General features: G+C 39.9%; 1 protein-coding gene across 2 annotated transcripts in view; it reads left to right on the forward strand.

The window, feature by feature from the left end:
• Window positions 1–2,522: 2,522 nt before the first annotated feature.
• Window positions 2,523–14,435, forward strand: part of LOC125116837 (uncharacterized) — a 152,847-nt gene continuing 140,934 nt past the window's right edge. Inside the window, exons 1-6 of one of the 2 annotated variants that reach the window (XM_047762415.1) lie at window positions 2,523–2,630; window positions 4,076–4,270; window positions 5,294–5,447; window positions 6,955–7,112; window positions 10,002–10,154; window positions 11,835–11,936. In XM_047762415.1, coding sequence (XP_047618371.1) covers window positions 2,565–2,630; window positions 4,076–4,270; window positions 5,294–5,447; window positions 6,955–7,112; window positions 10,002–10,154; window positions 11,835–11,936 — 828 coding nt within the window. In that variant the 5' untranslated portion in view covers window positions 2,523–2,564. Of the gene's footprint in view, window positions 2,631–3,852; window positions 4,271–5,293; window positions 5,448–6,954; window positions 7,113–10,001; window positions 10,155–11,834; window positions 11,937–14,435 lie in introns of those variants that run through there. The other variant, XM_047762425.1, reaches the window with a different exon arrangement.

Here is a 14,435-nt window from a genome sequence, read left to right on the forward strand (position 1 = left end):
TTTTTTTTTGTCTTTTTTGCTATTTCTTGGGCCATTGCCGTGGCATATGGAGGTTCCCAGGCCAGGGGTCTAATCGGAGCTGTAGCTGCCAGCCTATGCCAGAGCCACAGCAACTCAGGATCCACACCGCGTCTGCAACCTACCCCACAGCTCACAGCAACGCCGGATCGTTAACCCACTGAGCAAGGGCAGGAACCGAACCCGCAACCTCATGGTTCCTAGTCGGATTCGTTAACCACTGCGCCTTCGCCGCGACAGGAACTCCCTCTCTTAATTGTTTTAAGCTATTTGATTATGATGTTCCTTGATGAGGTTTTCTTTGTGTTTCTCTTGGTTTGAGTTGGTTGAACTTCTTGAATTGGAACTTTTATCATTTTCATCAATTAAAGTTTTTTTTCAACTGTTATTTCTCCAAATATATTATCTATCCTTATCCCTCCCTATGGGACTCCAGTGATGGGTATATTAAATAACTTCATATTGTTCCATAAGTCACTGAGGCTCTGTTAAATTTTTTTCAGTCTTCCCCCTCTCTCCTGGGGCTTCATTTTGTACAGTTTCTATTGCTAGATCTTCAAGTATACTAACCATTTCTTATGCACCATCTAATCTGCTGTTAATCCCATCCAGTGAATTTTTTACTTCATATATTATAGTTTTAATTTCTAGAAGTTCTATTTGATCATTTTTTATGTTTTTAATTTCTCCTATTATGTTCATATTTCCATTCAATTCTTGAACATATTGAGCATATTAATAAAGGCTCTTTTAAAGTCTTTATTTGCTAATTTCATCACTGGTGCCATTTCTGGGTCTGTTTCTCTTCATTAATTTTTTTTTTTTTTTTACAACCACACCTGTGGCATATGGAAGTTCCCAGGCTAGGGGTCAAACCAGAGCTACAACCGTGGTATATACCACAGCCATGGCAATACCGGATCCGAGCCACATCTGTGACGTTATGCCACAGTTTGTGGCAATGCTGGATCCTTGTCTTCATTAATTTTTCTCCTGCTATGGGTCATATTTTCCTGCTTCTTTGTGTGTATAGTAATTTTTTTATTTTTTTGGACAGTGGGAATTGCAGTTTTACATTACTGAATGCAGATTTTTTTAAAATTCCTTTAGAGATGTTGGACTTTATTTGGCAGGCAATTAAGTTATAGATCCACTTCACACTTTCAAGCCTTGGTTTTAAGCTTTGTTAGAGCAGGTTTAGAGTAACCTTCACTCCAGAGATAGTTTATTCTTCTTACTAAATTGTGATCCCTCTCATGTCTCCATTGAATGCCCAAATGTTCAGTGAGGACTCTTCACACTGATTGGAATTTGAGTATCTCTTGACCCTGTATGAACTCAGAGAAATATTCAGTTTACAGTTCCTTAGTTAGTTATTCTTTGCATAGCCTCGTGGGTTTTCACTCTCTGTATGCAGGGCTTAATAGTCAACAAAAAATTCAAAGGGATCTCTATGCATATTCCTGGAGCCGTTTTTCTGCATAACTTTCAAACTCCAGCTGACCCAGCTTCCTTTGATTTCTCTTTCCTTAACCCAGAGATACCATCATGTTCTGTTTTCCTATTCCATGGTTCAAAATCAGCCTTCTTCAGGCAGAAAACTAGGGTGGTTGTAGGTCCCATTTCATTTGTTTCCTTTCTTTCAAGGACAGCAGCTCTGCTTTGCCTGTTTTCCCATGTCAGAAAACAGTTGCCTTGTGTATTTTGTCCTATTTTCTAGTTGTTTATGATGGAAGGGTAAGTCTGCTCCTATTTATTCCATCATAGCCTGTATCATTTTTATCAGAAATAAAATATTTAAAAGAGTTGGCTTATTTGACTGCTTTTAATTATCAAAATTTATTATCTGAGGTTAAAAGCTATTATCTCACCTATAATGTGATTTGTATTTTAGATTCATAACTTCAGTTTTTTTAAAGTTTTAAAAAACTTTTAAACTCAGCTTTAGACAATTTTATTGGCTGTTACATCACTGCTAAAATTGTTCACCAATTGATAACTGAAACTACAGTCTATTGGATTGGCCAAAGGCCTACTGCTTTATTTAAACTTGAATGGTATATTGAGCCTGGTTTTATTTTTTTTAATTTTTAAAAATTTTTGTCTTTTATCTTTGTAGGGCTGCACTTGCGGCTTATGGAGGTTCTCAGGCTGGGGGTCTAATCAGAGCTGCAGCTGCCGACCTACGCCAGAGCCACAGCAACACCAGATCCGAGCCGCATCTGTGATCTGTACCACAGTTCACAGCAACGCCGGATCATTAACCCACTGAGTGATGCCAGAGATTGAGCCTGCAACCTCATGGTTCCTAGTCGGATTTGTTTCTGCTGTGCCATGATGGGAACTCCAAGCCTGGTTTTTAATTTTACGATCTTCATACATCTTTCCAAAACAACCAGAGACTTATTTTCCTATTGTTAGTGTTCTAAAGAGTTAATCCAATCTTCCTATTATAATTATATTCTAAGTGTTAATTTTTGATGTTGTTGTTGTTAAAGTATTATACAGAGAGAATTACCCAGCTGGCCCAGAGTAAATATTTGCATATGCTTAGGTGGAAGAGATTTTGCCATCACAGTAAGATCATAGAACAACTCTATCCTCTTTATAAGGTAAGAAGCCCATGAGCAGCACCTGTGGACTGTTTTTCGTAGTGAAACAAAGTGATCATTAACCCTGTCAAAATGCTGTTATTAAGTATAGTCACCATGCCTGTACATTAGATCTCTAGACTTACTCATACTACCTAACCATAAATTTGTTCCCTTTAGCCAATATCTCCCCTTTCCCCCAGCCCCTCCAGCTTCTGGTAACCACTATTTTTGGCTTCTCATAGTTTGACCTTTTTTTTCCCTTAGATTCCATATTTAAGGGATACCATACATATCTGTCTTTTTATCTGTCTTGCTTATTTCACGTAGCATAATGTCCTCCAAGTTTCTTCATGTAGTTACAAATATTAGGATTCCTCTCTTCCTCTTAGCTGAGTAATATTCCATTGTATGTATATATATGTGTTATATATATAACAATATATATATAACTATATATATATTACACTGTATATATACAATATTCCATTGTATATATATATACCACATCTTCTTTATCCATTCATCTATTAATGGACCCTTAGGTTTTCATATCTTGGCTATTGTGAATAATGCTACAGTTGAATGTGGGAATACAGATATCTCTTCAAGATACTGATTTTGTTTTCTTTGGATATATATCCAGAAGTGGGATTTCTGGATCATGTGGTAGTTCTATTTTTAATTTTTTGCAGAATTTCCATACTGTTTTCATAATACATGTACTAATTTATATTCCCACAGTGTAATTTGTCACTTTTTTAAAAAGTCATAGCTAAAGATGCTAAAGGAACTAATGGATGCCCTTACTTTCCAGTTCTGCCTGTAGCAGAAGATTATGGTGCCTAGTTTTAAGAATGAGATTTAAGGGAGTTCCCGTTGTGGCTCAGCAGAAATAAATCTGACGAGTATCCTTGAGGACGCAGGTTCAATCCCTGGCCTTTCTCAGTGGGTTAAGGATCCCCTGTGTTGAGGTGAACTTGGTGTAGGTCACAGACACAGCTCAGATCTGGCATTGCTGTAGCTGTGGCATAAGCCAGCAGTTCCAGCTCTGATTCAACCCCTAGCCTGGGAAACTCCATATCCCGCAGGTGTGGCCCTAAAATGGAAAAAAAAAAAAAAAAAAAAAGAAGAAGATTTGAAGGAAGCTTTATGATTAAAAACAACAACAACAAAAAACAAAAAACGTATTTTTCTTCATAGAATATAGGTAAAAAGCTAAGAAGCCAGCACCAGTTACTAAATATCCCTATGCACTGACTCTGCTGGATTGCTCTCCTTCTAAGTCCTAAGAATGTGACTGACCACTGTCCTTGTCAGTCAGATTTGGAATATGGAAGATTTTTGATATTCCAAGAGCCTCTTATTTGGCTCCCAAACAGTATTACACTGTACTTGGAAGCATATGACACAAGGAGGAAGGCTTACAAATAACCAAGTTCTGTCTTTGCATCTTTCTTAAACAGAAGCAAGTTGCCTACATTATGCAGGAATACAATGATGCCCTTCATAGAGCTGATAGATTGTCTGTTGCACGAGAGAACTTCCTTATGGGAAAAAAGAATCCTCCTAACTTAGTGACACAGGAAGACCTGACTATTTACACAAATTGGTTAGTGTGTCACCTACACTCACTCAAGACTATTCACCAGTACCTGCAGGTATGTGAGACAGTTAATGTGATGCTGTGGTGCCTCCCAGGATGGCCAGCACACTGTTTTCTCACATCTGTCATTTAGTTTTGAATTGTCAGTTTCTGGATTCCAGTGCCCTACAAATAGCAGGAAAATAATAGGTCACTAGCTTTTTTCTTTGAGATCTCTGAAAGTTTTTTCTTTTGCAAATTTGCTCTAATGAAATCACTCCATTTAGCTTTCTCAAAGATGTCTCTGTTACACTATTTCACTGTATAAGTTTTTGTTTTTCATCTTCCTGTTCTGGATTTATGCTCTCCTATGTAGAGCTACTTTTTTATTCACCAGCATCTAATGAGGGTCTAATTCATGACGGTACAAGTCCTCAGCCATGTAGGAAGTATATAATCTTTGCTGAAAAGTAAGTGGGTCACAGGATGGTAGGAAAATGGGCAGTAAGTAGCCAACAATGGGCTAAGAAAGAATAGAATAAGTAGGGGCATAGAGTAAAGAGTCACAGAGGAGAGGCATCAGAAAGGAGTGACATGACTACATGCTCATTTTAGATGGATTATTATTTTGCCACCTAATCTTTTCTTATTCTTCTATACCTCATCTGAGTGTCACCACCAATAACCAAACCTGGCCATTGCTTTGGCATCATCCCTTCCCTAATCCGTCGCTATGGGTCTACCTCTGAATCATCTTTCCCCGTCACATCATATAATAATCTGTTCATAAGTCCAGGTTCCCCACTGAACTCTGAATGCTTTGAATTTTGTCCCTGATCTTTCTGTCTCTAGTACCTCACACAGGGCCATGTCCACTAGGGGTAGCTGATCAATATAGACCTGCCTAGAGGTTAAGGTCATTTACAGTTGGCAACAGCACCAGGTCACCCAGTTCCAGATTTAGCCCCATGATTGGTAGGTTACTGAGATCTACCTCCTTTCTCCTCTATCAAAGCAAAGGACCGCTCCTGAAACAAAGTCTAGAAGCTTCTGTGAGAACTGAGTTGATGTGCGGCCTCTTGGTTGTCCCCTTCTGTAGGCTCTCCAGTATTTGCCTCTCTCCAAAGTGCTAAGTATAGCTGTGGATGAAATCCCAGAGGTTGGTCAGGAAAATGAAAAGGTCCCTGTTGATGACATTGACCCTGACATCCAGGGTTCTGTATCTCCAGGCTCTATGAATACCAATATTTCAGGTAAGAAATCTTTTCTAGAGAAATATGGAGAAAAAACATTGGGATTTTGCACATGTGCTATTTTGTCACCTGATATTGCTTAAAAAGAAGTTGTATCTTCTTAATAAGCAAGTATTAATTTAATATTTTCTGATGGCAAAAATAACAAATGCATCTCTTAGTCATTATTATCTCTTTATAACAACAGTTAAGAGACAGGAAAAAAGCAATGAACTTGAAGTTGGGAGTGCTGAGCTCTAGGCCTATTTCTGTTGTGGCCTCACTGTGTGCCTTCATGTTTAGATCAGTTCCTCCCCTTGGGCCTAAATCTACTCATCTCCAAAATAAACCCTTTAGATTAAATGATCTCTAACATTCCTTTCATTTTTTTTGGGGGGGGTCTTTTTTTTGCCTTTTCTAGGGCCGCTCCTGCAGCATATGGATGTTCCCAGGCTAGGAGTCTAATCGGAGCTGTAGCCACCAGCCTACACCACAGCCACAGCAATGCTGGGATCCGAGCCACGTCTGCAACCTACACCACAGCTCATGGCAACGCCAGATCCCTAACCCACTGAGCAAGGCCAGGGATTGAACCCACAACCTCATGGTTCCTAGTCAGATTCATTAACCACTGCACCATGACGGGAACTCCTCATTTTTAATATTACATATTTTTTTTTAAATTCCTTATCTGAATTGATTTAATAGTCTTTCTGCCCTTACTTTGTGTCACAGATGACTAAGAAATCTGATAAAGCTTTTATTCGGAGTGATGTATTTACCAGGTACACCTGGAGAGGCAGTCACCAGTTGTGGGGAATCAAAGAAGGTATTTGAAAACAGGGAGTCCAAACTGGGTGCTTAGAGAAGAGTAGGAGTGAGCCAGATGAAAGGAGGTAAAGGTTCTCAGCTTCCCCTAATATATTTGTTTATGTATGGGTCATATTCTTTTTTTGTCTTTTTGCCTTTTCTAGGGCCGCTCCCGTGGCATATGGAGGTTCCCAGGCTAGGGGTCGAATCAGAGCTGTAGCCGCTGGCCTACGCCACAGCCACAGCAACGTGGGATCAGAGCCGCATCTGCAACCTACACCACAGCTCATGGCAACACCAGATCCTTAACCCATTGAGCAAGGCTAGTGATCGAACCTGCAACCTCATAGTTCCTAGTCGGATTCGTTAACCACTGTGCCATGACGGGAACTCCTAGGTCATATTCTTTGTTTACTACCAAGGACCATAGGTATTTCTGCTCCTACTAAATCATTCCTCAAAGGGCCCATTGGGTTTCTCCTGCAGGCAGTGGAAGGGGGTGTCCTGGCTACGTCCCCTAGAAAGCTGGCACGAAGAGTTTGTCAGATAGGCCTGGCCGAGAGTGGTGCAGTCTACAGACTGTGGGAGAAGGTTGGGCAGGGACCAAAATCGCCCTCCCCATCAGCAGTGGAGGCCATGTCTGCCTTTATCTCAAAGGAGTCTCCTTTTTCTCTCCCTGACTGCTCTTCATCTGTGTCTTGCTTTTGGCTTTTTTCAGGGCCAACAAGAACAGAAGCTGCTTTCATCCTGCCCCAACACACAACAGAAACAGAAAAACTGAAACCTCAGCTGAAGCTCCTGCTCTCCCATTTTAATATCCCATATGACGTGGAGGAACTAAGGGATGCTGCCAAGGAAATAGAACTTTTTTCCTTGGTACTTGATGGATTCTTTGTTAATGCAAATACAGGTGTTCATAAAGAAAATACTAGTATTTGCCACAAAGTTGTATGTTTATACTGCCACAGTTGTTTCTAATAGTAATAGGTGAGATTTAGACTAGCACCTATTCAGAGGAAAGCCCAACTTTCCCTCTGTAAGAGTTATGAAACTCTTGAATATCCAACCCAGAGAGATTGTAGGATTATTTTTCTGCAGAATTTAAAGAAAATGGTAAGTTATAGTTCACAGTAGATGATATAAACATAGCCAAGATTTGGCAGAATTTGCATGGTGGAGATGTCTAGTGTCTAAAGCCCTTTGATTCTCAGCAAGTGTTCCAATAGCTCTCCTATTGGCAAAATGCTTTATATTCAATAGAGTATATATAGTATAGTGATTTTTAAAGTCATACAGTCTAGTCTGCTATGATATGGTATTGTGTCTCCTTAAAAAAATCATAATATCGGGAGATCGCTTTGTGGTACAGCAGAAACAAGTCTGACTAGAATCCATGGGGATGCAAGTTCGATCCCTGGCCTTGCTCAGTGGGTTGGGGATCCAGTGTTGCTGAGAGCTCTGTGGGTCGCAGACATGGCTTGGATCCCGCGATGCTGTCGCTGTGGTGTAGGCCAGCAGCTGTAACTCTGATTCGACCCCTAGCCTGGGAACTTCCATATGCCTCAGGTGTGGCCCTAAAAAGCAAGAGAAAAAAAAATCATGTTATTAGAAGCCATATTAATACTTATTTCAAAGGGAAAAATAGGATTATATAGAGAGAACTTTGAATTTACAATAATAAAATTGTTCAGCCAGAGTTTCAACAATAAATATAATTTTCTAGCTCAGGATATATAATATTTGTAAGCATATATATTTGCCAGGTAAAAAATAATAAGTTGATTGATCCAAAAAGGCAAAGATGAAATCTGAATGTTTTGATACTCTTCACATAAAAAGGAGCCACTGTTTCCTCTCTTACCATTTGCCTTGAGCTCAAAGTTTCATATCCATATGTATTTGTTCCAGCATTATTTTACTAAATTATTTCTGTTAGTATGTAACACAGACTCTTTAAGGTCACTGGAATCAGTGGTATCACATTTCTTCTGGTTTCTTTGAAGGTGATGATGTTTAGCTTTTGTCTTTCTTTTCATATCAGCAGCAGCACTATCTTCGGCACAGAGTGCTTTTCTGGGAGTATCCTCACCCTCATTATCAGCAAGTATAATGATAGACAAAAACAAGAATCAGAACAAGATGGTGTTTAAAAAGAGTCCAAATAAATACAAATAAGTCATGGCACAGTAGACTATCATGATGATAATGGAAGAACATGAGGCTCCAGAGCGCTCCCACAAAGCAGCCTTATCCCCAAAAGACAGCTTGTCTTTATACAGAGAGTTTCCACTTTTGATTTTCTTATAACAATATTATCTGCAATGCTAGTTGTGCTCCCAAGATAATCACATTACAACAAAATTTTTGTGTAGAAATAATTCCTGTAAGAAGAATTTCTATGAACAGGAAGGGTACTGCTTATTCTAGTTCTCTAATGCCCTAGAGCTGGATCAGAAAACTACAGCCTGCAGCCCACCACCTATATTTTTTAAAATGAAGTTTTATTGGAATATAGCCATACTCATTCATTTATGTACTGTCTATGGCTACTTTTCACACTATAACTACAGAGTTAAATAGTTGCATCAGAGACCATGTGGTCAGCAAAGTCTAAAATATTTACTATCTTACCCTATAAGAAAAAGTTTGCCACCCTAGCCCTAGACTAGCACTGTCTCATTGAACTTCCTGCACTGATGGGTATGATCTGTCTCCACCAAATGTGTTAACCACTAGTCACACACAGCTATGGAGAACTGGAGATGTGCATAATGTAACTGAGGAACTAAATTTTAAATTTTATCTGATTTTAATGAATGTGCATTTAAATATTCAACGTCCACATGTGGCCTAGGGGACACAATATTGAATAGCACAGCCTGGGAGGTACCAGCATTAACCAGTACAGAATCTTTAGCTCTGTGACTCGCTGAACTTGCTCATTCATTCCAGAAACCTTTGTTGAGGCCCTAGAGTATGCCAGCTCTCTCTCTTTCTCTCTCTCTCTGTTTGTGTGTATATTAAAACGTACATAAGATTTACCATTTTAACCTCTTTTAAGTGTACAACTCAGTAGCAGTGAGAACATTCATTCTTGAGTTTCATCATCTGAACCCTCAAAAAGCTCACCCTGTACTGAGAAAGACATGACCCAGTATGGCCAGTGCATTGATGAAGGTGCTTGCGCAGGCTCAGGCAGCCTGGGGCCACTCTGGAGAAGGGAGGAAGAAGTGTCTACATCTTGGCAATAGGAAGTTATATCACAGAAAGCACTGGTAGCCTCAGTCTGGAAGTGGGATGTAAGGAGATTGGCTAAGGTACCTTAAAGAATTTTAACAGATCCTTGCATCTGGACCCTTCTCTCTAGCAATATCCTGGTTAGGCTTTTGGGAGCAGGATTTATCTAACCCTTAGATTTTCTCATTCACCAGGTAGCCAGGAAAAGGGAATGTATTTTCAAAGGTGTATAGTTTATTTCCCATTTAGGGTCCAGTTCAAAATACATGTAAATAAATATATTATTTCCACTTCTTCCAGATATTTGGAACAAATAACACACACACATAATTATGGTAATGGGCTTCCTGAGTACATGTGCCCCTCAGGTATATACATTTAAGGTCCTGTTACTGTCACAGAGTCGTGTTTTATGAATTAGTTTGACTCTAGGACTGTTTCAGAGGTAATCAGTTCCTGTTTTTGAAATTGCTTACAACCTGAGACTTTTTTGGGGGGCTCTGCTTCCCTCTTCTCAATCTTGTTTAGGTGTCCCAAAAATTTCAAAGCATCTTCATGAAGCAGCAGAGAATGCAGACATTTCCAGACTATGATGCTGGGATAGCCAAAGTTGAGCATTTGAGTTTGGCAGAACCTGGTATGGCCTTGAAAAAGAGAGCCAGCTGGATTTCCTTTGTAAAGGTAAGGAAACCTGCAATGACAGTCACCTCTGAATGATGTCAACGGTGTCACAAAGTATCTTCCAAGGAGGCCAGGGAACCTGGACACATCAGGTTGGTCAGGTTCCTATTGTCCCCTCTCCTCGATGCCCTTAGCCAGCTGTCCCCTAGGAGCAAGGGTAGGTGCCTGCCTGACTGAAGAGAGGCAGCTCAGAGAACACGGCCTTGGGTACCAGCATCTCCCAGCTCCTTCCTGCCTTGGGTCTCTGTTGAAGTCAGCCATGCTGATCTGCTTTCTGTGGAAGTTCCCCCATACTCCTGTGCCCCTCTTTATTGGGTCAGAACTCCTTTCTTGTTATTAGTGACCTTGGCTACTTGGCAAAAACGAGACTTATACTTAAGAGGTATAATTAAGTTGTGTAAATCCAGCTTTTCAGTCAAAAATATTTATTGAGTACATATTGTGTGTCAGGCATGGCCCTTGGTACTGGAGAAATACAATTCACAATAATACAAAAGTCAGCAGATTAAATGGGATGATTTGAAGTAGTGGTAAGATGATTCACATTATTTGGGGTGGTTATGTTCTGTAAAGTTGCCACAGACACTGAATTAACAAATCCCAAACTATTACTCACAGGGGAATACAGGTGTGTCTGTTTAAAGACACTTTACTTAGTATATGTTGTTGATTCATTAACATCAAACTCATGGCCAACAGCACTATAACTCATGCCTGAATGAACTTATGAAACATATGTCTTTCTTCTAAAGGCACATCACAACCCTCTTTAGGAACACTAGTTGGCCCTCCGCTCTATGCTTGGGGACCATTTTAAACAGTGAAGTCACTAACCAAAAGCAAAAAGTATAAAAATGTGGCATTAACTAGGCTGCAAAAAGGACATTTGTTTATAGTATGAACCGAAATAAGAAGGCTGAATGTCACCTTATTTGACCTTAACCTGGAAGTATGGGGTTGAGTGACTCCAACTTATCACTATCCTGTGCATATCCATGAATGTCTAGGAAAGTTCTGTATCAGTTTTGGGGTCACAAATAAATTTCAGTGAGTAGGCAAATCTGCAAAAATGAAATCCATGAGTAATAAGGATCAACTGTATCATGCGGGAAAGAAAAGTCTTATGCAATAAAAATGGATAGAAGGAAAGCAGAGAAATCACAGATCATTCCTAAATCCGGGGCTTGAGCAAATAGGTGGTTGGTGTAGGGGAAGCCAGGCTGTGTATTTTAGATTGTTATGACTTGCCTTTGAAGTGTAAATATCAAAGAGATAGTTGAATGTAACTGGCTGGAGCTTAGGGCTAGATATAAATTTGAGTTATCAGTGTACTGATATATTTATAGCCATACAACTAACTTTTGAAATACAACTTATTAATATGAAAGGTGAAATTTTACACATGGAGCCCCAAGGAGTTCCTGTGGGCAGATTTCTCTTGCCCCATAAATCAAGTGTAGTGCCCAACACTGATGGCTTTAGGGTCCCTTTAGGAACTGTTGCTGCCATCTTGCTCCACAGATCTGTGACCCCACACAGACCCTTTCACATGCTCTAGCAAACTTCCTAGCACTAAGGCCAGATACCATTTCAGAAGGTCCTAGAATCTCTTTGCTTGCAACTTTTTTTGAGAACCACTCTGCTATGTTGTAACCTTATGTGAACATGTTTGTCCACTAGATTAAGCCAAAATGTGATCCTTGGCAAAAGAAGCTTTTGACCAAACTAAAAGAACGGAAAAGAATAGATGCATTAATGCAACTCCAAGCAAAGTTTTTGAAGGTAAAAAAGTAACCATGTTCCTTGTAGATAAAATTCTTTTCTCAGGAAATTGAATTCTTTCCCCTTTTAAAAAATATTAGCCATGGATTCACTATGAAGACTTTATTTGGAACTATCTAATCTAATCACCAAACTTCTGTAATCTTGTTAGCTGTCACTAGAGCACAACAGTTGTCAAAAGAGCTGGATCTTAGTACAGCTTTAGCACTAAGTCTCATTTGATATTGCTCTGGTGATATAACCTCTTTGAGTTTTAGTTTCCTCATCTGTGAGGCCAAAATACTGGGCTAAATTGTCTTTTTATTGTGGTTAAAAAAACCATAAAATTTATCATCTTAACCATTTGAAAAAATATAACCATTTTTAAGTGTGCAGGTCATTAGTGTTCAGTATATTCATGTTGTGAAATAGATCTCCAGCACTTTTTTATCTTGCAAAAATGAATCTATACCTATTAAACAACTCCCTATTTCCTTCTCCTACCAGGCCCTAGCAACCACCATTCCACTTTGTGTTTCTATCTGACTACTCTTAGGTACCTCGTATATGTAGGATCATATAATATTTTTCTTCTTGTAACTGGCTTACTTCACTTAAGGTGATCTCAGATTTCCTTCCCCTGTTTTTTTCATGAACATTTTTATGAGATTTTTAACAATAGCCAATGGACTTCCCATCGTGGCTCAGCAGTTAATGAATCTGTCTAGCATCCATGAGGATGCAGGTTCAATCCCTGGCCTTTCTCAGTAGGTTAAGGATCTGGTATTGTGGTGAGCTGTGGTATAGGTCGCAGACACGGCTTGGATCCTGCATTGCTGTGGCTGTGGTGTAGGCCAGCAACTACAGCTCAGATTTGACTCCTAGCCTGGGAACCTCCATATGCCAAGGGTGCGGCCCTAAAAAGCAAAATAAAATAAAATGAAAAATAAATAAAAAGAAAACAATAGCCAAAAACTGGAAACAGTGTACATGCCCTTCACTGGGTGAATAAACTGAAGTAAGTCATACGATGAAATAGCAATCAGCTATAAAAGGGAACAGACTAGTGACATACCCAAGAATCTGTCTGAATCTCCAAACTGTGTGCATGAAAAAACTCAATCCTGTAAAGATTCTATGAGTCCATTGATAAAACATTCTTGAAATGACAAAATTTAGAAGTAAAGGACATATTCATTGATTCTAGGGGTTAAAGAGAACCTGGTGGGGAAGGGAAGGAAAGGAGTGTAACTATGAAAGGATGTGCGAATTACCCTTGTGGTGATGAATTGTGTTCTGTATCTCAGCTGTATCAATGTCAATGTCCTCTTTGTGATGCTGTACTATAGTTTTGCAAGATGTTAAAACTGGGGGAAATGGAGTGAGGGGGACATGGGATCTCTTTATGTTATTTTTTATCCCTTCTCATCTTTTTTTTCTTTTTTTGGCCATGCTCACGACATGTTGAATTTCCCAGACCAGGAACTGAACCTACACTACAGCTGTAACCAGAGCGACAGCAGTAGGACAATGCCAGATCCTTAACCCGCCAAGCCATGAGGAATTCCCCCCGCCCCCACTTTTTTCTTAGGGTGTGGTAAAATACACAGAACATGAAATTTACCATTTTAACCTTTTTTTTGTTTTTTCAGGGCTGCATTCACAGCATATGGAGGTTCCCAGCCTGGGGGTCTAATCAGAGCTATAGCTGCTAGCCTACATCACAGCTCACAGCAACGCCAGATCCTTGACCCACTGAGTGAGGCCAGGGATTGAACCCAGAACCTCATGGTTCCTAGTCAGATTCATTTCTGCTGCGCCATGATGGGAATTCCCATTTAACCATTTTTAAGTGTATAGTTCAGTGGTATTAAGTACATTCATATTGTTGTGCAACCATCACCACATTCCATCTCCAGGACTCTTTTCATCTGGCAAACTGAAATTCTTTACCCATTAAACAACTGTCTCCCCCAACCCTAGCAATAATAATTGCTTTCTGTCTCTATGAGTGTGACTACTCTAGGTACTACGTATTATTGAATTATACAGTATTTGCCTTTTTGTGACTGGCTTATTTTACCCCCCATAATGTCCTCATAGTTCATCCATGTTATAGAATGTCAGAATTTCCTTCCTTTTTAAGGCTGAATAATATTTCTTTGTATGTATCCACCACATTTTTTTTTTTTGGTCTTTTTGCCTTTTCTAGGGCTGCTTCCCGTGGCATATGGAGGTTCCCAGACTAGGGTTCTAATCGGAGCTGTAGCCACTGGCCTATGCCAGAGCCACAGCAAGGCGGGATCCGAGCGCAGGCCAGAGCCACAGCAAGGCGGGATCCGAGCCACATCTGCGACCTACACTACAACTCACGGCAACGCCGGATCCTGAACCCACCGAGCAAGGCCAGGGATCGAAACCACAACCTCATGATTCCTAGTCAGATTTGTTAACCACTGCGCCACAATGGGAAGTCCCGTATTCACCACATTTTAACTGTTCGTTTATTGTTGGACATTT

This window comes from Phacochoerus africanus, chromosome 2 (assembly GCF_016906955.1).
Source record: "Phacochoerus africanus isolate WHEZ1 chromosome 2, ROS_Pafr_v1, whole genome shotgun sequence".
NCBI classification, from domain to species: domain Eukaryota; kingdom Metazoa; phylum Chordata; class Mammalia; order Artiodactyla; family Suidae; genus Phacochoerus; species Phacochoerus africanus.